Source organism: Lepidothrix coronata, unplaced genomic scaffold, assembly GCF_001604755.1.
Source record: "Lepidothrix coronata isolate B3197 unplaced genomic scaffold, Lepidothrix_coronata-1.0 Scaffold327, whole genome shotgun sequence".
In the NCBI taxonomy this organism is placed as follows: domain Eukaryota; kingdom Metazoa; phylum Chordata; class Aves; order Passeriformes; family Pipridae; genus Lepidothrix; species Lepidothrix coronata.
The window spans coordinates 142,315-165,828 of record NW_016690507.1 but is presented as its reverse complement, the minus strand read 5'-3'; the positions used below and the strand labels follow the sequence as shown (position 1 = coordinate 165,828).

The following is a 23,514-nucleotide window of genomic DNA, read 5'->3' as shown; positions in this document are numbered from 1 at the left end:
CAGGTGTGTCTGGTGTGTTCAGCTTCACTCCACGAGGTTGCATAAAACAGAAAACCCCAGCCCTGAGCCTGTGGTTGCCTGGGCTTGGGTACAGGTCAGACAGGTTTGGAGAAAAACCTTCAGGAACCAGGAATGATTTTCTTCGAGCAACTTTGCTGCCAGTGACAGGAAAGTTCATTCAGCTTTGCCCTTCCCCTACAACCAATACCAATTTTTCACCCTGTGGTGCCGTTTTCCAGGTGATCCATCAATATTCCTGGGCTTGGGAAAGGGTGTTACATTTTGTCTGGAGTGGAGAGATGAACTGGGATGCAAACACCTTGTTCCAGGCCACCAAATAAATGAGGTTTTAAGGAGCTCTTTGCTCTGTAGCTGTGCTTTAAATCTGCTGCTCCCTGTTGTTGCACGAAGGTGAAGGTCTGTGTTGGTGCTGCTGGACCTGAGTTACCCCCAGAATAACCCAACTGAGCTGAAACCTGCAGCGTTTTGGCTGAGCAGAGGTGATGCTTGACTTTAAATCCTGCCAAAGTTAAGGCAGAGTGAGCACAACACACACTGAGGGGGCAGCTCCTGAACTCCTGGGCTCCACCAGGGTGGAAATCCTTGCCCTGAGGGAATGGCACCTTCCTGGCACAGCTGTGGCTCATCCTGCTTCCCGATGGAAGATCTTAATTCCTTATTTCCCCCCCCCTTTTTTTTTTTTTTTTTTTCGGGGGGTTTTTGCTGTGGTGGGGGTGTTTTAGAGCAGAGATTGTGTGTTGAAGTAGTTTTATATTTTATTGTCGTTTTCTCCTGGTATCACCTCGGAGGAGGGGTTTCTGAGGAGTGTCCAGGCTGAGGGGTTGTGGGGTGGGTGGCTTGTTTTCCTGCCTTCTCCTGGAGGCAGGGAATTGCTCCCTGACCCGTGGAGTGGGTTCAGCCCCCCCTGGCTGGAGGGCTCTGCCCTCCCTCAGATAAAGCTGGTTTCTGCCTGGCAGATAAGAGCAGCTCTCCAGCTTTTGGCTGTGGAAAACACAGCTGAGGTGTTCCCAGCAACAGGCTCCTCTCAGCAGCTGAAGAATGAAAGCTCTGTCTCTCCTTGCCAAGATTCCCTCTGTTCTGGGGCTCCTTCCCAGCTCTGTTCAAAAACACCAGGCTCCAGGAATAATCAGCTGCCTTTTTTTCTTGCAGGGCTTTGGGGTTTAACCATTTCCCAGTGCCCTAATTCAGGTCAGATCGTCCAAAACCACGCGAAGAATTCGGATCTTTGTCCCGGGTTTTTGTTGGCAGGCCTGGGGTTTGTCCCGGGGGGAGGCAGGGGGAGGGTTTCTTTAAAGCTGAGGAAGGCTGGAAGAAAATGAAACTCTTCCAGGTACTGTAATTTCGGGAGTCTTTTGGGCAGTGATTCCCTAAAAATAATTCCAGTGGTTTCTGTCCAGGCCTTTAGGGGAAGGGGAGCTCTGGAGTGTTCACAGCTGATGTTTTGGGGCTGGATTTGTGTGTGAGGAGATGGATGTGACTGGGGAGAGCTGGGGCTGCAGGGCACCCCTGGGCTTGATTTTTAACAGCTTAATCAAACTGGAAGGCAAAGATGGACCTCAAGGGCCCATCTGGTTGGAGTTCATCCCGTTCTGAGCGTTTCAGCCCTTTTTTCCTGTGATTTCCTGTGGTGCTTTTGCTCCAAGGGTGATTTTGAAGCTGCAGTAATCTCAGTTTTTACCACATCTCTCTCTCTCCGTCAGACTCAATTGCTCAATTTAACAACAACAATTGAAGGGAAACCTAATTGAGCAACTTCCCTGGGTCACTTCAGCCTGCCTGGGAAAATGTGTGAACCTTCCTGCAGGAGCTCTCTGGGTTTTCTCCTTCTTTGCTAATTTAATTACGTGCTTTCATTAGCCACGTTAACGACATAATAAACCAAAGGAAAAAAAGGAGTTAGGAGCTGGATAAGTGAGCAGTGAGGGAAGCTGGAATGTCTGAATGGAGTTGTACAAGGGGGCTTTACCTGAATGAAAGGGAGATGATGCCCCAGAGGTGAACTGTGTGTCCTGTCTGGGAGCTGAGAGTGGGATGTGCTGCTGCAGCAACTCCCAATTACTCCGTTTAAAAAGCCTTTAATTTTCTGTCTGTGCCTTGCTTTCTCTCCCCTCAGCCCCAGTTTCTCCTGAATACAGTGAATTTTGTGAGCATCAGGGCCACAGCTTTGCCATTCCCTGTCACGGGGCTCGGGACTATTTCGGTGATTCCCTCTGGGGTTGTCAGGAGGGGAAAAAAGCAAATATTTCTCAGCAAATAGCTGCTGGTGCTGTTTGCTTTGCTCTGCTCTGCTTTGCTGGGGAGATGATAATTCCCTCAGAAATCTCAGGGCTCTGGGACAGGTCTAAATTCCACCGGGGAGCGTCACACAAACGTGTTTTCCGGTGGTCACGGAATTGTTGAGGTTGGAAAAAAAAAACCCTCAAGAACAATTATGACAAATGTCATTTTAAAGCGTGGTTAGAAAAATATGGTTAGAAAAATAAATATGGTTAGAAAAATAATCAAATTAAATAGCTGGAATTCAGCATCGTGGCTGGAGTGATGTGGGACAGAGTTGGTGTTTGGGAACCCTCACCCTCTCTGGCAGTTTGACAATGTGGGATTGCCCAGGAATGCCACGGAAAGCTTGGAAAAGGGAAGGGGAAACCCTTTGTGCATCCCCTGGGATATGGGCAGTGAAGGTTGTTTCAGTGCCCAGGTGCTCCTGGAGCTGTTGGAACACCGGGATAGACCTGGAAAAGCCACCCCAGGCAGAGCTTTGCCATCCCAATAACCTCAATTTTCTGGGATGCCAGTGCCAGGGAGGAGGGGCCTGAGCTTCCCTATTTTTTTCCCCAGTTTGGGAAATCTTTAATCTGTGTTGATCCAGGCAGTTTATTCTGCTGGATGTGCAGGAAGTGCTTTGCCCTGTCCATAAATGATGGTGGATTTTGGTGTCAAAGCACGGAGTGTGTTACTCATTAAACCCCTTTCACTTCCAAACTCCCCTCTGCCAGCAGGTTTTCCTGCCTGATTCCTGGGGGGAATGGTTTGCTCTGCCCTCGGGATCCAGATGTGTGACAGGGCCTTGTGTAACTCCCATATAAATAACCCAGTGGTGTGTCATAAAAAAAATTACATCTAATCCACAGCTTTTTTGGTTTGTTTGTTTTTTTTTTTTCCTGGTTGCCTGTGGCTTTGTAAACACAGGGAATGGCTGTGTTGGGAGCAGGATGAAATACAGGGATTTAAAAAAAAAAATACCCACATGGCTTTCAGTGGATTACTTAATGAGCCAGTCAGGGTGATACAAAATTATGTCTGGTGTTACAAATTCACCCCCAAAACTTTAAATTCACCCTTCGGATTTGAACGTGACCTTTGTTCTGTGTGGCTCCAGTAAATGTGCATTATTGGTCAAAATAACTCCCTGGCATCAGAGCCCAAAATAAAATACAGCTGCCTTGCTTTCCTTCAGCAAAAAAAACAATAAATAAATGCTATTTTTACCTCGAAGCCTCTGCATGTTTAGAGCCTGTGTTTCTGCAGAGCATGTGGGACAGTTTAATGTGTAAAACTGGGCATATAACAGGTGTTTGTGAGCTCAGGGCACTAAAAATAAAAGGGGGACATGTCTGAGTGGGCTGAAAGACAATATGGTGGGGTGAATGCACCTCATCCCTGTGCCTGTCCCAAAATAAAGTCAGGGGCTTAACATCAGTTCTGCAAATCCCCTCTCAGGCATCTCTTTCTCAATCAATCTTTCAAAGAAAGTTGTGGTTTGCATCCCTGAGCCCTTTAGCACGATTTCTATTTTTGGGGGGTGAGGGGGGTGTGTGTGTGTGTGTCTGTGTGTTATTTTTGGCAGGGATAAATCTGATATCGTGACCTACATTCCTTTGTTGGAGCCAGGGAGGGGAAATGTCTCCACCTGTGATTTCTTTGGTGCCTTGGCTGAAAGGCTTTATTTAATTTTACAGTGAGTTTTCCCAAGCAGGGGAGATAAGGAGGAGCGAGAAGGGGAGGGAAATGACTGCAGGTAGCAGTGAGAAATAATTAACTGCTCTTCAAAATAATTAAGTGCTCTGCTCTGCTGTGTCATGGGATCATCCCTGGGCTTGATCCTGGAGGGAGCTTTTGTTCACAGGGCCAAAGTTCTGCAGGGGAACCTTCTGGGTGCCAGCACTGCTGATGTTTGGGTTGTGTCAGGTGCTATTTCTTGTTCAAATTTGGAGTTATTGCCCTCTGAGCGACATCTTTTTTCTGGAAAACCCCCTCAGGAGCTGGAAACACGTGGGTTTGTGTCTTCCCAAAGCTCCAGCAGGGGAGGAGAAGCTTCAGGGTGACCTGGTTGTGGCCTTCCAGGACCTGAAGGAGCCAACAGGAAAGATGGAGAGGGACTTTGGGCAAGGAATGGAGTGACAGGACAAGAGGGAATGGCTTTTCCCAGCGCCAGAGGGCAGGGAGAGATGGGATATTGGGAAGGAGTTCCCCCCTGGAATGGATTTCCCATCCCTGGGAGTGTCCAAGGCCAGGCTGGAGCACCCTGGGATAGTGGGAGGTGTCCCTGCCCGTGGCAGGGGGTGGGACTGGGTGAGTTTTAAGGTCCTTCCAGCCCAAACCAGTGTGGGATCCTGGGATGTTTGGCATTAAAGGTGCCCAGGCGTGTTTGTGGATCCATCATCCCAAACTGGTGATGCAGGAGCTGCCTCTGCTTTGCCTTTAATATCTGCTGGAGAGGGAAGGGTGGCACTAATTTATGGGAGACACGAGGAGGGGGGGAAAAAATAGGTCAGCAAGTCTGAAAGGTGCTGACAAGCAGAAAATACCTGGAGATTGTTAAAAAGGAGGGGGGAAAAAAGGAGCCTGAAGGTGATTTTTCCAAGCCAGGCATCAGAGGGAGCAGGAGTGAAGTGACTTACTGGGGAACAGGATCTGTTTGGGAATTCAGATTTCCTGAGAGCACGTTCCTGGGAAGGAATCCAGGGTGGCACTGGGGCTGTTGGAGCAGCTTTGTGGCTCGGAAAACCGCTCCCTGTTGTCACAGACCCTTTTGTGAACGGGTTCACCACCTCTCTGTGCTGCCCCAGGGTTTTTCCAGCTGCAGCTCTTCCCATTTCTGGAGATTTAAAAATTTAAAAAAAAAAAAAAAAAAGTGACTGCGTGGTGCAAAAAAGTCACCCCGTAAAAAGCAGAAATATTAGAAATTTAAAGCTAAAAACAAGTGAAAAGCTTCTCTTTAAAGCATTCTCTCTGCATCTACACTCTGCAGCTCCAACTGGCCGGTATTTCTGCTTTTTGTGGTGCAGCTGTGAGGAGAGGGAGCCCTAAAATCACTGATGTGCTGCTGCAGGTCGAATCCCTGGTGTCACCAGAATAGCCTTTCTGGCACGTGTGAGCCACTGGATCTCTCTCTTCCCTAAAATAACCTCCACTTGCTCCTGCCAGGCTTTGGGGACTTGCTCCTGGGACTGTTTTCTTTTCCCCCCCTTTTTCCAGGGCAGGGGGTTTAAATTTCCACAGGCCCCCTCCAATGTCTGGTTGCTCAGCAGTGAGATATCAACCAAAATCCTGCCTGTAAGAGGACAGGGCAGGGCCTGACCCCTCCCCCTGGAAATGAGGGGTATTTTGGTGGTGTTGCTTGCAGCTGAGTTCCTCTTGGGGTGGAAAGGGTGGATGTGATGGACACAGGTTTGATGTGGCACCAAAGTGCCCCCCACACATCCCTTTACACCTTAAAGGAAAGGAATTGCACGAGGATCCTGGAAATGCTCTTCCCTTGGGAGCTTGGAGAGGGGTTTCCTGCTGGAAACAGCCCTGGGAGCGTGTCAGTCCTTCCTGTGCTTTCACTACCTGGATATTCCTTATTTTTGACGCTTTTCCTTGGTTTTTATTCCCCATGTAGGAGCCAGAACTCTTCTGCCCCCTTGGAAGCGCGACTGGTAATGGGTAATGGTGTGAGAGAGGGTCCAGTGGAATTCCCAAAGGATGTGGAGCCAGTCACAGCAGCCCATCTCCCAGCAGAGGTGAGAGCACGAGGGGCTGGGGAGCCAAAAGCAGCGTGGGAAGGAGGGGAAGGGGGCGATTCTGGGACCCCACCTGGAATCCTGCATCCAGCTCTGGGGTCTCCAGCACAGGAAGGACGTGGAAGCTGCTGGAGAAAACCCAGAGGAGGCACCAAGATGATCAGAGGGATGGAGCAGCTCTGCTGGGAGAGCTGGGGTTGTTCAGCCTGGAGGAGAGAAGCTTTGGGGTGACCTGATTGTGGCCTTCCAGGACCTGAAGGGGCTACAAGGAACATGGAGAGAGACTTTGGACAAGGGCCTGGAGTGCCAGGGCGAGGGGGAATGGCTTCAAACTGACAGAGAGTGGGGGTGGAGGGGATATTGGGAAGGAATTCTTCCCTGGGAGGGTAGTGAGGGACTGGGATGGATTTCCCAGAGCAGCTGTGGCTGCCCCATCCCTGGAAGTGTCCAAAGCCAGGATGGGGCCTGGAACAACCTGGGCTGGTGGAAGTGTCCCTGCCCGTGGCAGGGGGTGGCACTGGATGGGTTTTCATGTCCTTCCAACCCCAGGCAGTCTGTGATTTGAGCTCAGGGGTGCTGGCAGAGCTGCAGGGTGTGTGCCAGCCCTGGAATGTGTAACTTGTGTTCCTCTGGGGAGAGCCAAGAGTTTCCATCCCCCTGGGAAGAGGCGTCGCTGGCACTGCCAGGCAGGGCTGGGTTCCCTTGTTGTGTCCTGCTGGCAGAGCTGGGACCAGGGCCACGAGCCTGGGTGTCCCTGCTCCTGCTGCTCCTGCTGCTGGATTTGCTGGAAGCCCTGGAAGAGGAGGGGATGCTGAACCTTGGTCTGGTTTAGCCCCAAGCTCAGGCTGAAGTTCACCTTCACGTGGCTGCCCTTGCCTTGAGCCCCGGGCAGGCAGAAATGGGAGGGGAAATCCAGGGATTTGGGTAACAAACATTAACTTTTTTAGTTGTGAAACGCTCTGAAAAAAAGGGAGATGTTAACTCCTCTTCTCCACAGCCACACAGAGCGTGTCAGAAGCTCACATTAAGCCTCGTGTCACAGTCTGGAGCCTCCACAGTGTTGGATTTCGTTTACCTGCTCCCTGTCTGTGTGCTGGGAGAAAAGAGCTGCTTTATAAACATGAGCTGGGGCAGGAATGCCAATAACAAACCCCCTGCCATCCCATTCAGCAGAGCAGGAAACCTGCCTGGTTTTATCCTTGGGAACCATGTGGGAACAGGGCTTGGGTGTTACTGGGAGAACCTTGGGGAGAAATGGTGGGGAGGGAGTGGCTGAGCTCTGAGAAGGAGAAATAACAGAGAGAAGGGAGGAGGTGGCAGATCTTGGAATTTTGCTTCCTGATCTGCTCAGGAATTCACTGTGCTAGAAATTTAGGAAAGCATTTTGACCCAAATCCTGGAGAAAGGGGGGGTTAAATGCTGCAGCAGAGGTGAAGTGTTATTCCTTGTGCTTAGGGCTGAACAATGCTTTGTTCCAGGACAACCAGGAGAAGAAGAAAGTGCTCAACTCCCTGATGTCTGGTGCACTGGCTGGTGCTGTTGCTAAAACTGCAGTGGCTCCCCTGGATAGGACAAAAATCATGTTCCAAGGTGAGTCCTGTGGGCTTTTCCAAAAATACTCTTAATTATTGTTGGCAGGACCCAAAGCAGCACCCCTGGCCTGCTCAGCCAGCCTGTTCTCCAGTGCTCCAAGGGGAATAGGAGGAGCTGGGGAGGCACTGGAGGCAGGGAATCGAGGGGTTGGAGTTTCCTGCCCCAGGTGAAGCTGAGTTGGTTTGGGGGAAGCTGAAGTTAGTGATGGAAATACTGCAAGAGGCACAGGAGCTGCATCCCTGGGTTTGTGTTGCAGAGCCCTCCTTGGAACCCCTGAACTGTGGAACAGAAAGTGAAATTCGTCTGTTTGGAACAGAAAATTGCCAGGTGTTCAGCAGGATTTGGGATTCAGCCCCATCCTGGGCTCTGTTTGGTCCCCCTGTCCCAGTGCAGGGACTGACAGCTCCACTAATTATCCCAGAGGGATAATTAACAGCACAGGCTGTTGACTGAGGAGACATTTGGTAAAGGCAGGAATTTTAAAGCTGGTTGATGTCCCAGATCAACTGAATTGGGTGGGTTTAATCTGATCCCTGGCTGGCATTTAATTTGGGATTGGCTTTCATTTGGTGTGATTTTCCCTGTGGACACAGCGAGGGCTGAGGGATAGCAGGGATGTGGATCAGGGGGATTAAAACCTGGGCTGGGATTGCCCCTGGGAGCAGATGCTGGTGCAGCAGGGAGGACCTGCTCTGCTTTCCCACCACAGCTCACCCCCTGGTTCATCCCAGGTTGGAGATGTGGGATGGAACCACAGGACTGGGCTGGGTCAGCAGCTGACCCGAAATCCCTGGAATTCGGACAGGCCACGTTTATAAAAATACCTGTTTGCTTTGGCCCATCCAACTCCCTGCAAAGGATGTGATTCAAATGTTCCCATTTGAGCAATCTCTTAGTTCCTAATGGATATTTTAGCTTCTTGCTCTTCCCTGTCCGAGCAGGGGCAAAGCACCTTTGGGATATTACCTGGATATTTCCTATTTTTGACACTTTTGCTTTGGGTTATTGAGTGGAGGAAGGTTGTCCCTTAACTAGAGACTGAAAAATGGGGCTCTGAGCAACCTGGGCTGGTGGAAGGATGGTCTTTAAGGTCCCTTCCAACCCAAATCCTCCTGGGCTTCCACAATTCTCTGAATTTTCCTGTGGCAGAGGGAGAAGAGCTTCTTCTTTTCCATCACAATTGTGTTTATTTCTAAAGAAAAAAAAAAAAAACAAAAGTGATGAATGGCATAAAGGAGCAGGGTGGTGAAAATGCATTTGCATGTGATCCTTGGATGCACTCGAGAGGTTCCAAGTCTCAGATGAGTGAGGGAGAAGCTGCAGCAGCCGCTTAATTGGGCCCACGTTTGGTTTGGAGCCTGGGCATGGAAATGCTCTGCTGAAATATTGGGGTTTGAATTAATTCTGTATTTATTCCTTTGTTTCAGTGGTGTGTGGCACGAACTGAACGTTTTCCCAACTTCTGTGCTGGTTACCAGTGTTAAGCCTTTATTATAAAACAATCCCTGCTTCCTCCTGCATTAATTCTTTTGCTTCTCTTTTTATCCCTCAGATAAAACACTTCTATGATTTATTTATTTACCAAATGTTTATTTATATTTGATCCATCTAAATGTATTGCAAGACCTAATGTTCCTTTTTTTTTTTGTTTTTTCCCCTCCTTTTAGTGTCTTCAAAAAGATTTTCTGCCAAGGTGAGGTGATGTGTCTTGTCTGCTGTTGCCCTGAAGTGTTTGATTAATGGCAGTAATAGCTCCAACTGCATCTTTTGGTTGCCTTTTTTTTTTAACTTTCTTGCTTGGGATTTATTAGGAGGACTCAGTGAAAAGCACAGAGGGAAAGACTGGGAGTAGTCTTGTTTATTAAAGGGCAGTTTTTAATCAGATTGTTGGTGGCACAGAGGGGCTCAGTCCTTGCTCATACTCCGGGTTTTACCCAACATTAAGTGTGACATCACTCAGGGCTTGTTTTTGGGACCTTCTCTGGTGATTTTTTTTCTTCCCCCCCCACCACCACAGGATTTATTTCAGCATTTATAGGGAATTAAATCTGGGAGCTGACCTCTATCACACCTTGCTGTGGGGTGGGGGTTTTTTTGTTGCATTTGGGCTGTGTGTGCAAACCCAAACGTTTCTGCCTCGCCCTAAGGAGATGAATTGGGGTGGAGGAAGGGTTTGTGCAAACACCAGCCCGGCTCTGAGCCCAGGGGAAGTTGAAGGTGTCTGGGATGGCAAACTCTTCCCTGTACCTTGCTTGGCTGTGTCCCAGACGGAGCAGTCGGGGTCGCTTGGAGAGGTTGATCCATAGGGTTGCCGTGGCAGTTCGGACCTGGGAAGTTTGGAGGGAACCTGGCAGTTTGGAGGGAGAAGGGCTTCCCTCCTCCCTTTTATAAAGGAAAGGGAAGAGAGAAATAAAAAAAAAAAAACACCAAAAAAACCTAAAATAACAGAACCAAAGCAATATATATATATATATGTATTTACACTTATATACGATTACAAAAACTATACACACATAAGAAAGAAACTCCCAACACCCCCCCAAAAAACAGATATACACAAGCAATAAAGAGCTATCAAACCAAAATCTTAATACTTACCTTAAGAAAAGGAAAGCCGCTCCACCAAATCTTTCCTCTGGAATCGGAAAAACAACGGGGCCTCGCAGGCCTCACTCCCACACGAGCAAGACCAGCTCCAACTTTGCCGGAAGAGATCTGGCCAACTAACTTCCTCCAGCTTCCATTTATGTTCCTACTTACCTAAAGAATGGCGTGGAATATTGGGACATAGGTGCTTCCTTGGTTTCCACCTGGTTGCCGGGAAGAGGCCTAGACCAAACCATGAGGGAGCTGGGAGTGGGGATGGACAGGGAGCTGAACAGGAGCCAGAGTGTGCCCAGGGGGCCAAGAAGGCCAATGGATCCTGGCCTGGCTCAGGAACAGGGTGGCCAACAGGGCCAGGGAAGTGATTCTTGCCCTGGACTCAGCACTGGTGAGGCCACCCCTGGAGTGCTGTGTCCAGTTCTGGGCCCTCAGCTCAGGAAGGACATGGAGGGGCTGGAGCAGGGCCAGAGGAGAGCAACGAGGCTGGGGAAGGGACTGGAGCACAAGTGCTGTGAGGAGAGGCTGAGGGAGCTGGGGGGGCTCAGCCTGGACAAGAGGAGGCTCAGGGGAGACCTCCTCACTCTCTGCAACTCCCTGACAGGAGGGGGGAGCCAGGGGGGGGTTGGTCTCTTTTCCCAGGCAACCATCAGCAAGACAAGAGGGCTGGGTCTGAAGCTGTGTCAGGGGAGGTTTAGGTTGGATATCAGGAAGAATTTCTTTGCAGAGAGGGTGCTCAGCCATTGGAATGGGCTGCCCAGGGAAGGGGTGGATTCTCCATTCCTGGAGGTTTTTAAGCTGAGACTGGATGTGGCATCAGTGCCATGGGCTGGGAACCACGGCGGGGTTGGATCAAGGGTTGGACTGGATGATCTCGGAGGTCCCTTCCAACCCGGCTGATTCTATGATTCTATGATTCTATGATTCTGTGACAATCACCCCTTCCCCCGGGATTTTTCGGGTAACCCCCTGCTCGCCCCGTGTCCTGCAGGAGGCTTACAGGCTCATCTACCGCACCTACCTCAACGAGGGCTTCTGGAGCCTCTGGAGAGGGAACTCGGCCACCATGGTCCGCGTGGTCCCCTACGCCGCCATCCAGTTCTGCGCCCACGAGGAGTACAAGCAGCTCCTGGGGAGCTACTACGGCTTCCAGGGAAAGTAAGGATGAGGGAAGAGCGTGGAGCAGCCTGGAGGGAGGCAGCTCTGGGCAGGGCTGCTGCCCCGGGGGGAGCTCTGTTGGCACAGGGCTGTGCCAGCCCCTCTCGGGGTGGTGTGCTTAAAGAACAGTGTGTTGGGGGGCAAGGGAAGGATGGAGTCAGGAACAGGGTATTTGGGGGATTAATGGAAGGATGGGGTCAGGAACGGGGTGTTTGGGGACCTGAGGGAAGGATGGGGTCAGGAACGGGGTGTTTTGGGGATTAATGGAAGGATGGGTCAGGAATGGGGTGTTTGGGGGATTAATGGAAGGATGGGGTCAGGAATAGCGTGTTTGGGTGGCTAATGGAAGGATGGGGTGAGGAACAGGGTGTTTGGGGGATTAATGGGAGGATGGGTCAGGAACGGGGTGTTTGGGGGATTAATGGAAGGATGGGGTCAAGAACAGGGTGTTTGGGGGCCTGAGGGAAGGATGGGGTCAGGAATGGGGTGTTTTGGGGAGGCAGTAGAAGGATGGGGTGAGAAACAGGGTGTTTGGGGAGGCAATAGAAGGATGGGGTGAGAAACAGGGTGTTTGGGGAGGCAATAGAAGGATGGAGTGAGAAACAGGGTGTTTGGGGAGGCGGTAGAAGGATGGGGTGAGGAACAGGGTGTTTGGGGAGGCAGTAGAAGGATGGGGTGAGGAATGGGGTGTTTGGGGCACAAAGGGAAGGATGGGGTCAGGAATAGTGTGTTTGGGGGGCAAAGGGAAGGATGGGGTTGGGAACAGGGTGTATTTGGGGTATTAATGGAAGGATGGAGTCAGGAACAAGGTGTCTGGGGGCAGGGAGAGCAGGGATTTGGGAGCAGGGAGAGCAGAGCCATTCTCCAAAGTGGTGTTTCCCTGTCCAGGTGATGTGTTTGGTCTGTTCTGTCCCCTCCTGCAGGGCCCTGACCCCCTTCCCTCGGTTCATTGCCGGCTCCCTGGCGGGCACCACGGCTGCCATGGTCACCTACCCCCTGGACATGGTCCGTGCCCGCATGGCTGTCACGCCCAAGGAGATGTAAGTGCCTCACAACAACCCCTGCAGCCACCACCACAGTGCACAGCTTTTGGTTTTTTAAGGTCAGGTACCTTTTTTTTCCCTTTTTTTGGTTTTTTTTTTTTTTTTTTTTTAAGATCATGTGACTTTTTTCCCATTTTCTGGTTTTTTTTTCTTAAGGTCAAATGCCTTCATTCCCATTTCCTGGGTCATCTTTTCCAAGGTCACATGACTTTATTCCCATTTTCTGGCTCTTTTTTGTTTTTTTTTTTAAGATCACATGACTTTATTCTCATTTTCTGGATTTTTTTTTCCAAGGTCAGATGCCTTTATTCCCATTTTCTGTGGGTTTTTTTTTTTTAAGGTCAGATGCCTTTACTCCCATTTTCTGGCTCTTTTTTTTTAAGATCACATGACTTTATTCCCATTTTCTGGATTTTTTTTTTTCCAAGGTCAGATGCCTTTACTCCCATTTTCTGGCTCTTTTTTTTTAAGATCACATGACTTTATTCCCATTTTCTGGATTTATATATATTTTTTTTTTAAGGTCAGATGCCTTCACTCCCATTTTCTGGATTTTTTTTTTTTAAGGTCAGATGACTTTATTCCCGTTTTCTGGGTCACTTCTTGCTCAGAGCCTTTGGTGCAATAAACCTCTTATTGCTGGGGCTCTGAGCACTGATTAAACAACCAGAGCCCTGGATCTGGAAGGAGATGGATACTGGGAGACCTCACTGCTGGAAACTCTGTGTTGGTTCTTTAGGAGACCACTTGGTGCTTCCAGAAAGATCCAGCAGGCAGGACACAAGTGGTGGAAGGGCTGTGGGAGAGCCAGGATTGGTGTCTGTGTTTGCTGCTGAAATCCCTTCTGAGCTGTCTGATGAGCTCAGGGCCCAGTTAATTAATTGCTGATCCTTCAGAAAGTGCTGTTGGGAATATTTCCTGGGGTGTGCAGCCTCTGACCAGCACGGCTTTGCTCTCCCTTGGCAGGTACAGCAGCATTGTCCACGTCTTCATCCGGATATCCCGGGAGGAAGGGCTGAAAACCTTGTACAGGGGGTTCACCCCCACCATCCTGGGGGTGATCCCCTACGCTGGGCTCAGCTTCTTCACCTACGAGACGCTGAAGAAAGTCCATGCAGGTAAAGCTTTGCTTTTTGGGGGGGAGACTTGGGGCCAACTCCAGGTGTTTGGGTTGAGGAGGTGCAGGTAAAGGTTTGGGGGAGACTTGGGGGCCAACTCCAGGTGCTGGAATTGGGGGGGGGCAGGTAAAGGTTTGCTTTTTGGGGAAGGGTTTGGGGCCAACTCCAGGTGTTGCAATTAGGGAGTGCAAATAAAGGTTTGGGGGTGGCTTTGGGGCCAACTGCAGGTGTTGCAATTAGGGGGTACAAATAAAGGTTTGGGGGTGGCTTTGGGGCCAACTCCAGGTGTTGGAATTGAGGGAGTGCAGGCAAAGGTTTGGGAGTGGCTTTGGGGCCAACTGCAGGTGTTGCAATTAGGGGGTGCAAATAAAGGTTTGGGGATGGCTTTGGGGCCAACTGCAAGTGTTGCAATTAGGGGGTGCAAGGAGAGGTTTGGGAATGGCTTTGGGGCCAACTCCTTGCAATTAGGGGGTGCAAGGAAAGGTTTGGGAATGGCTTTGGGGCCAACTCCTTGCAATTAGGGGGTACAAATAAAGGTTTGGGGATGACTTTGGGGCCAACTGCAGGTGTTGCAATTAGGGGGTACAAATAAAGGTTTGGGGATGGCTTTGGGGCCAACTGCAGGTGTTGGAATTGAGGGAGTGCAAATAAAGGTTTGGGAGTGGCTTTGGGGCCAACTGCAGGTGTTGGAATTGAGGGAGTGCAGGCAAAGGTTTGGGGCTGACTTTGGGGCCAACTCCAGGTGTTTGGATTGCGGGTGTGCAAATCCTTTCCCTGCCCTTGGAGCCAGCTGCAAAAGTGGCTTGTGGAGCTCTGGGAGCCTCTTTACCTGCAGGAAAACCATGTCTTGCAGAAGCGACGAGAAGCCGCAATTCCCGGGCGCGGGAAGGACTGGGGGCCAAAACCCCGGGAGCGCTGGATTTGGGCGCTCCCTTTTCCCCGTTTCCCACCTTCTGCCGCTCTCTCCCTGGCAGATCACAGCGGGAAGGCCCAGCCCTCCCCTCCGGAGAGGCTGCTCTTCGGGGCCTGTGCGGGGCTCATCGGGCAGTCGGCCTCCTACCCGCTGGACGTGGTGCGGCGGCGGATGCAGACGGCCGGGGTGCTGGGCCACACCTACAGCTCCATCCTGCTCACCATGCGGGACATCGTCAGGGAGGAGGGACTCGTCCGGGGCTTGTACAAAGGCCTCAGCATGAACTGGGTCAAAGGGCCCATCGCGGTGGGAATCAGCTTCACCACCTTTGACCTGACGCAGATCCTGCTCCGCAAGCTGCAGCACGGCGAGGGCGAGGAGAGGTAGTGCTCGAACCCCCTCAGCCCCTGGCCAGGGGAAAAGTCCCAGACTGTGTAGAAAGAGCCCTCGCCTCGCCCATGCCCTCCCGCAGCTCCAGAACTCGCCTGCCTTGGTTTGGGTTTCCTGTTGTTCCTGGATTTTTTTTTTTTTCTTGTCCTTTTTAACGAGTCCCTCGGAAACCTCAAAGGGCCCATCGCGGTGGGAATCAGCCTCACCACCTTTGACCTGCCACAGATCCTGCTCTGTGAGCTGCAGCACGTGGAGAGGTAGTGCTTGAACCCCCTCAGCCAGGGGAAAAGTCCCAAACCCTGTAGAAAAAGCGATGCCCTCCCACAGCTCCAGAACTCACCTGCCTTGTTTTGGGTTTCCTGTCGTTCCTGGATTTGTTTTTTTTAATTTTTTTTTTTTTTTGGTCCTTTTTAACGAGCCCTCTTGAGTCCCTCGGACACAGTGGGAATCAGCTTCACCACCTTTGACCTGAGGCAGATCCTGCTCCGTGAGCTGCAGCACGTGGAGAGGTAGTGCTTCCACCCCCTCAGCCAGGGGAAGAGTCCCAAACCCTGTAGGAAGAGCGATGCCCCTGTGCCCTCCCGCAGCTCCAGAACTCACCTGCCTTGTTTGGGTTTCCTGTCCTTCCTGGATTATTTTTTTTTATGATTATTATTTTTTTTTTGGTCCTTTTTAACGAGCCCTCTCGAGTCCCTCGGAAACCCCGAACAAAATTCCTCCGACCCCGCAGAGCTGAGTCCTCCAAAGCAGCTGCCTCGCCCCTTCTGCCTGACTCTGGTGCCAGGAGTGGAGCTTCCCAAGCCAACCCGTGCTGCTCCCGCTCCCCCCTGGGCGGAGGAGGCGGGGGATGATGGAAGAGGGGACTCGGTGCTGTTGGAATGACCCCCTGGATGTGGGAAAGCGGCGGCTGCTGCTCCTGGCAGGCAGTTTGGAGCTCCCAGAGCACGTGTGAGCTGGAGGCAGCCTGCCAAGTGCAATATTCCAGTTAGTCTGGAGGGAATTCCACGTGTTCCTGCGAGCTGGGAGCGTGCTCTCCACAGGACACTGCTCTTGTCCTGGAAGGTGAATGTTTCTCTGCCCTTCTCCAGTTGTTTCTCTCACTTTTGGGTTGAGTTGCATAAATCCCCCTTGTTCGTGGTGTCCCTCTGAGATTACCAAAGACTTTGGGCAGCAGGGGAGGGAAGTTCTGAACCGTTTTGGGAATGGAATTCTCGTGTGTGTTGTCCTTGTTGTCGGGTCAGGGCTGGGCCTGGATTCCCAAACCGGATTGACTCAAACTGCAGTCACGTTCTGGGGCTGCCCAAACCCTTCCATGTTGTCCTAGTCTGGAGGCAGCATTTTCCAAGGGATTTATCAGTGTTGATGCCCTAGGAGAGGGTGTTACATCCTTACAGTTCAAGCAGTTTTATCCTTCAGTATTATTGTTGCTGCTCTATGCACCACGTGAGAACAAACACCTGACTTTGCTGTCCCAAAAAAAAGCTGTCCCTGTGTGGTGGAACCAGCCTGGGAGCTGATTCCAGCTTCTGGCATTGCTTCTGAACAACCTTTTTGTCTTTGGGTACCTGCTGTGTAGGTCGTGTCACCTCTGTTTGTTAATCCACACCTCATCCCACCTGCTTTCCCATTCCTAAAATTCTCCTGGACCAGCTTGGTCCTTGGGATTCTGGGCACCACAGCCAGTTGCTGACCCTTCAGAAATGATCTATGTAGTGCCAATCACTTCCACTGGTAATTTGAAAATTAATGGTGAAGAAGCTTTTGGTGTTTCTATTTCAAATCAGTTTTCAGGGAAATGGAGATTTTGGGGGTGGGGGTGTTCTGTGATCCGTTCCTCTTATTAAATTTGGAGTGCAAGAGAGGTCAGAGCAAACTTCAGGCTTCCCTGAGAATCAGATTACCTGTACCAAGATAAAAAATCCCTTCTTAGCCCTGCACAGTCCATAATGTATAGAAGAAAAATGAGGCATAAATTAGAATCTGTCCTTTCCCGGTGTTTGCACTTCAGCTGTTGTAGCTTGAGCCTTGTGTCACGGATTAATGGGAATGGAGGTAATTGCACAGCTGGTAGAGGCAGCCTTCTCCTTTCTTTTGTCTTTGCACTTGTTCTTTGGAGCAGAACTTGCTTCTAATGCCAAATATTTCCTTAGGAATCAAGCACCTCCACTTGCACGTTGTGGCCGTGGCCCAGAGCCAGCACACTGAGGTGTTAACATGTTGTTCCCAGAGCTGGGACGGACCAGACTTCACTGGCTGGGTGTCAACCTCGGTAACTTCTGCCTCCAGGCCCAGAAATTGTGATTTGGGCATCCCTTGACTGCAGCCCCTGATCTGTGATTAGAGAACTGTCAGTGTGGGGGGGTGAGAGCCCGTGGGGACGATGGCCCTGAGTTCTGGGTGTCCTTTGCTCCTGCTGCTGACAGAAGGTGTTCTCAGCTCTTCTCCTCCCTCGGGTGAAGCTTTGCTCGGTCCTTGCAAGAGCTCCTGATTTCTTTTCTCCAATGGAGAAGCCCAGTTATCCCGCTCTTGTCTCTCCCTTGTCCAGCCCGGTGAGGAAATCCTTGTTCCCAGGCGTGTGAGCGGTTGTTTGTGTGTCTGTGTGTCCAATCCATGCCCATCCCCTCCCAGCCTGGACAGCTCCTTCCTTTCTGCACAGCCCTGGAGGAGGAGGAGGAGAAGGAGAAGCTGGACTGTGGCATCCAGGCTGGAGCTGCTTCCTGTGCTCCGTGGAATTAGTGGATCATCCCAGAGCGTCACCGAACCCCTGTGGCCACAGAGGTGCTTTAACTCCTCCTGAGAAAGGATTTCCTGGGTGACTGGGAGCGAATGGGAGGGCAGATCTGCCCAGGGAATCTTCTGCCCTGTCAGGAGTGCAGCCAGTGGGTTGAGTGGATGGGAATCCCCTGGAAGAGGCTGAGCCTGGAACCCCCCCCTCGCAGCCAGAACCTGGAGCTGAGGAACAAGCACAGCCAAACTTGGAAGCACTGGGCCAAGAGAAGTTGTTCCTTAAATTAGCAGCTGCACCTGATTGGAATTCAGTGGAATTTGAGCCAAACCTGTTTTTCCAAGTTCTGCAGGCTGAGTGTTTGTTCGGAGGCAGAGCTTTGGATTCAGTCCGGGGTGGTTTTGGTGCTTTTGTTTCTTGGGGCAGAAGTGTTTGAAGTAACTGTGTGTTACTGCTTTGGGTCGTTTTAAATAGTGGGGGTGGTTTTTTTTTGTTCCTTTCTCCGATTTGAATGTAGAAAAGGAGAAACAGAGTGTTCTCTTCCCTTCTCTTATTCCTTGCATGGATTGAGACACGTTCCAGATCTCTCTGCTGCCTGGAATCAGGTGTCCTGCTTTGGGAAGGGGGGTTCTCTGTGTGCTGGCCAAGAAGGTCCTTTGCCTTTAGCCCTGAGAAAGGAGACAAGTCAAACAGGAATATCCTCTACTCCTTCTTTTCTTTAGAACTTCTTTGCTACTGCTGCAATTCCCCCCGTTTTTCATTTCGTTCTCCTCGAATTGCTTTTGATTCCCGAGTCACGTTTCCCGCCGTTCCTTTAACGTGTTACAGCCAAGCAGGAATCTGTGCTTTTTTTCTCCCTCCCTCCTGCTTCTGCACCTTGAGCCCTGCACTAGCACTTCGAGAAAATCAGGTCCAATAAATGCATCCAAAATGACAAAACTGCAGCTCTCCAGCAGCGCCCAAACAGCCCGACCCCGTCCCCCCTCACAGGCCTCGGTGCTCCTGGGGGGGACCAAGAACTTACAGGCACTGAGTGATAGGAAGGAAGGGGGTTTTTTGGAAGTTTTTTGTCCAGTTTAGCACCTTCCCTTGTCCCAGCTCCTTCCCTTAAGGAGCTGAGATGCTGCTGCTGCTCCGTGTCGTTTCCTCGCGGTACCTCCAAGGACGCCCCGTTTGCTCCCTGGGAGTGGCTGCTGGCTGGAAGGTGCCTCCTCGGGAAGAGCTTGGGAAGCTCAGAGGGTCACTTGAGGATGTGGGAGGCAGGATCTGAGCTGGCTTTCTTGTTTGCCTGGCGTGGCTGGAGGGCGGTGGCACCGTGGTGGGAGGATCGGGAGAGGAGTCCCGGCCTCCCGGGCTGGGCAGTGTGGGGCTCCCTGGGAGCTCTCCAGGAGCAGTTCCATAACTCCCTGTGGCACTTCCCTTTGCCTTCCACCTGGAAGGACTCGAGCACCATCTTCACCCTCTTGTCTTTTAACCCAAAAGCAGATGAAGGGAGACTTTGAGCAGAGGTGACGTGGCAGCGCCGAGCGAGGCCGGTGCCGGTCCTGGGCGGGCAGGGAATGTGCTGGGATCCTTCCCAGGGAGATTCCCCAGTGCCTGACTGGGTTCCTGGGCTCTGCAGGTACTTCCCAGGTTCCTGACTGGGTTCCTGGGCTCTGCAGGTACTTCCCAGGTTCCTGGCTGGGTTCCTGGGCTCCTCAGAGAGCTGGGGGTACATTCTGGGCTCTCCCCACCTGGACTGGGGCAGAGGAGGAGGAGGAGGTGGCCTTCCTACAAAACAGCCTTTTTTTTGGATCTTGTAGGGGCTGTTTCCTCCTGTTCTGTCCCCCCCTGGAATGCCATGCCCTGCAGGTTTTCCCAGCACTGCTCACTGCCTGTGTGGTCTATGCATTTATTAGCACAAACACTGTTAAAATGCCTTTTGTGTCCTCACCATCAGTGTGTGTGTGTGTGTGTGTGTGTGTCGATTTTGACTGCTTTTCTTGGATCTGGAGTTCTATTTTATTGCAGTGAAGACACTTTGTTATATATATATATAATGTTTATATATTTTAAGATTTGTGCCAAGAGAGGATGTATATTTAATAATAAAAAAATCGAATTGACTCGCGGGCTCCCCGGGGGTGTCTCGTGTTCCACGGTGAGGGGGGGTCCCACAACCCGGGGTGGGTTTGTTGGGAGGGGCTTTGCAGGGAAGTCGGGAGAAGCCTGGAAGGAGGGAAAGGAGCCCTGGGGCTGGTTCAGGCCCTGCCGTGGTGTGGGACAGGGACACAGGGCCGGGTGTGTGGTGGCAGCAGGTGGCACTGTCGGCTTAGCCACGGCCTGGTGGCTTCCCCCAGCTTGGGGACCCCCAGCTGCTGCCAGTCTGGGGGGGTTTTGGTGTTTTCCAGCCGCATTCCAGGCCTGGTGTGGATGTGGCACCCAGTGCAGTGCAAGGTAAGGAGGTCAGAGCAGGGAGGACAAGTCCAGCCCTGCCAGAGCAGCCTCCCTGTATCCCATTGCTGTTCCCTGGGATGTCCCATTGTATCCCCAGGGAAATCGAGACCCAGAGGCTCAGACTTGCCCTGAACCTCGTAGGAGCTGCTCCCTGTCCATCTTCCCTGGAGCAGGACCAGCTCCAGCCTTCCTTTGGCTTCCTGGCTCCCTGTGTTTGGGAACCATCCACCCTGGATTGCCTTGGGCTGCCAGCTCTGGGGAGAGCTGCTCCCTAATTCCCTCCAGGCTGCTCCAAGCAGCTCTGCAGGGTGGTGGGGGGATCTCAGTGTGGATGGGAGAGGGCTGGGGGAAGGCAGAGCTCCAAGTGTGGCTCAGGGAGGCCGGTGGAAGGTCCAGACTGAATCCTGGTGCCAGCAGAGCCTCTGCAGCAACAAAACCTCCCTGTCCCATCTCCTGGGAGCCCCAGCGTGGTCCTTGCAGAGCCCAGCCCGGCCCAAAACCAAGGTACAAAGAGTGGGAGTGATCCCAGGGTGGAGGAGGGGGGTGGGAATCGCTCCCTGCGTGTGCTGTGGCCCGGTTTGGGAGCCCGTGGCCGCGTCTCCTGCTCTCGGCTGCTCCATCCGTCATTGTCCCCGCCGGGGAGGGTCAGTCTGGGCACATCCCAGGGGAGGATCCGTCTGCGTGTCTGACTCCGGCGCAACCCCCGGCCTTGGCAACCGCCCCAGCCCGCCGGGAAATCAGATAAATGAGCCATCAAGGCGGCCGGGCTGGCTTTCAGTGGCACGGCCACGGGCTGGGACAGGGCTCAGATCCGCGCCCGGATCCCTGCGGGAATCGCTTCTCCCTCGCCCCCTCCGCACCATCCCCGCGGTGCCAGCGCTGCTGCTGCCCCTGTGCTGGTCCCTGGTGCCCTGCCGGGCTCTGCATCCCCCGGGCATTTGCAAAATGGGGATTTCCCCGTGATTTTTTTGGTCAAATTTACGTGTCCACAACGTGGATTCTCAGGGGAGAGGAGGAGGAGGAGGAGGAGGAGGAGGAGGAGAGGGCTGGATTAGCCCAGTTAACACCGGGCAAAGGGCTGCTGTCTCATCCTGGCCCTTAGCAAGAGGGAATTAAGACCATTACAAGGCTATCAAATAGGATCAGAGCCCCTCTCCCTTTCTCTGAGCAGCCCAGACCTGCTAATCCTGTTTCATGCAGCTGGACCAGCACCCACCACGTGGCAGAGCTCGGCTGAGAGGGACGAGGGGCCCTGTCCCCTGTCCCCACCCCCACAGCCAGCGGGGCTGAGCGGTGTCACCAGCCCCGGGGTGACCCCAGTGCTCAGGGAAGGGACAGGGACAGGGACAGGGACAGGCACTGAGCTGGGCTGGGGTGAGCCGAGGTCTCCTCCTCAAGCGTGGTGCCAAAAAGCAGCTGCACCCACGTGTGGGACCCCCTGCCCTGCTCGGAGGGGGGACTTTGGGGACACAAAAGTGCAAACCAAGCAGCAGCTTTTGGGATGGCAGCGACTCTGGGTCACTGATTTATTCCTAACCCGGCCAAGGCAGAGGCTGCTGGGCCTGAGGGCTCACAGGAAGCACAGGGATGGTGCCAAGGAGCTCTGACCCAGCTGGCCATGGCAGAGACCCTACAAAAACACCCTCAGCTGGCGGAGGCAAACACGAGGCAGAGCACACCCCAAAGTCTGTGCTGGAGGTCCCCACCACCTCCTCTGCCCAGCAGGTACCAACCTGGGCTGGCAGGAGCTGCTGCTGCCCTCGAGGAGGGCACAGCAGTGGAGTGTCCCCACGCTGGGTCAGGAGGGGGCAGAGGGGCTGCAGGGGGTGGGAGCAGGCACGGAGGTGACGGGCGACAGGGCGGGCGATGCCCACCCTGACCCGGGCACGAAACCCGTCCTGCCCTGAGCCGGCAGCAGAAACATCCCCCCACGTGTCCACGGGTGCCACCAGCACGTGCAAAGGGGGGAGGAACCGGCCAAGGCAGGAGCAGCAGCCGGGCACGGACACGTCCCAGCTCCCCCCAGTCAGGACCCCGCCAGGTACTGGTGGAAGTAGAGGCCGAAGAGGCTGGTGACGACCTGGCAGGCGGCCACCCACCAGGTGAGGAAGGAGAAGAGCCCCCGGAGCAAGGGGGGGGTGAAGATGCAGTCCAGGATGCCCGTGATCTGCTGCACCACCACCTGCACGTCCTCGCCCTCCTCGCCCGCCGGGCCCGGCGCCGCCACCACCGGGGACACCGGGGGGGGCTCCGGGTACAGCCCCCAGGAGAGGTGTCCTGTGGGACAGAGGGGACAGGGCTGGGGGGGCGGTCCCTGAGCTGCAGCCCCGTCCCCACAGAGCCCCAGCACCCTCCCTGCAGGTCTGTGCCAACCATAAACCAGGGACAGTCACGGAATAGAATCCCAGAACGCCCCAAGCTGCACCCCCAAGGATCACCAACCCAACTCCTGGCCCTGCCCAGGACACCCCAACAATCCCACCCTGTCCCTCAGAGTGTTGTCCAAACCCTCCTGGAGCTCTGGCAGCCTTGGGGCCGTGCCCACTGCCCTGGGGAGCCTGGTTAGTGCCCCAGCACCCTCTGGGGGAAGAACCTTTTCCCAATATCCATCCCAACCCCCCTGGCACAGCTCCAGCCGTTCCCTGGGTCCTGTCCCTGCTCACAGGGAGCAGAGGCTGGTGCTGCCCCTCAGGAGGAAGCTGTAGATGGTTGTGAGGTCTAAATCTTGACTCTGGGGACAAGGTGGGCGCTGGCGGCTTCGCAATGACCCGCAGGTCTCCTCCCGCCCCTCCTGAGCCCCCCACGACCCCCCCACTGCCCCCTCCAGCTCCTCACCCAGCGTCTTGAGCAGCAGAGTGCAGTGCAGGGTGAGGATGACGGGCCCCAGGTACTGCAGGGTGACCACGGGGACGTAGCAGTAGATCCTGGTGATCTGTGGGGCAGCAGCGGGATCAGTCGCCGCCAGCCCGGCACAGCCACCCCCCCAACCCCTCCCCGCGCCCCAGCTCCCAAATCCCGACCTTCTGCTGGATCTCCAGGGCCGGGATCCGCCCGGCCTCCTTCCTCATCTGCTCCACCCAGCGCTCGGCCAGCCCCAGGTAGGCCTGGAGGTGGCGGCGGGCGCCGAGCAGGCGCAGCAGGCACAGCCCCACGATGCTCCAGAGCCGCGCGCTCTCGAAGGCTGAGTCCGACATGCTGCGGGAACAACGGGAGCTGCCGGCGAGATCCCGGGAGGCAGAGCCCCCGAGGGGGTCTGCCGGGACAGGGGGTGGTGCAGGGGGAGGAGGGGAGGCCCCCCCCCCGTGCCTCAGTTTGCCCCGGGAGCAGCACGTGGAGCCGCGTCCCACTCACAGTCCCACTCACAGCTGCACCGTCTCCTTGCCCATGGGCGCGTGGAGCAGGAAATCCCGGGAGATGGGCTTCACCCACATCACCACCACCAGGACGGGCGCCAGGAAAATCAGGTGGAGCAGGAGCCTGGGGGAAGCCGTCAGAAAAACCACCCCCCTGT

At 53.5% G+C, this 23,514-nt stretch overlaps 2 protein-coding genes across 3 annotated transcripts in view; one reads left to right on the top strand and one right to left on the bottom strand.

Annotated features, from left to right (window-relative positions):
- The window catches only part of SLC25A42 (solute carrier family 25 member 42), a 20,365-nt gene extending 5,385 nt beyond the window's left edge, over positions 1-14,980 (top strand). The window contains exons 2-8 of one of the 2 annotated variants that reach the window (XM_017838186.1): positions 5,400-6,026; positions 7,505-7,616; positions 9,287-9,312; positions 11,212-11,378; positions 12,302-12,418; positions 13,388-13,539; positions 14,514-14,980. In XM_017838186.1, coding sequence (XP_017693675.1) covers positions 5,682-6,026; positions 7,505-7,616; positions 9,287-9,312; positions 11,212-11,378; positions 12,302-12,418; positions 13,388-13,539; positions 14,514-14,839 — 1,245 coding nt within the window. In that variant the 5' untranslated portion in view covers positions 5,400-5,681 and the 3' untranslated portion in view covers positions 14,840-14,980. Of the gene's footprint in view, positions 1-5,211; positions 6,027-7,504; positions 7,617-9,286; positions 9,313-11,211; positions 11,379-12,301; positions 12,419-13,387; positions 13,540-14,513 lie in introns of those variants that run through there. The other variant, XM_017838185.1, reaches the window with a different exon arrangement.
- Positions 14,981-21,517: 6,537 nt separating this feature from the next.
- The window catches only part of TMEM161A (transmembrane protein 161A), a 6,565-nt gene continuing 4,568 nt past the window's right edge, over positions 21,518-23,514 (bottom strand). The window contains 4 exon segments of the mRNA XM_017838187.1: positions 21,518-22,280; positions 22,839-22,935; positions 23,024-23,198; positions 23,367-23,510. Of these exon segments, the coding sequence (XP_017693676.1) occupies positions 22,030-22,280; positions 22,839-22,935; positions 23,024-23,198; positions 23,367-23,510 (667 nt within the window). The 3' untranslated portion in view covers positions 21,518-22,029.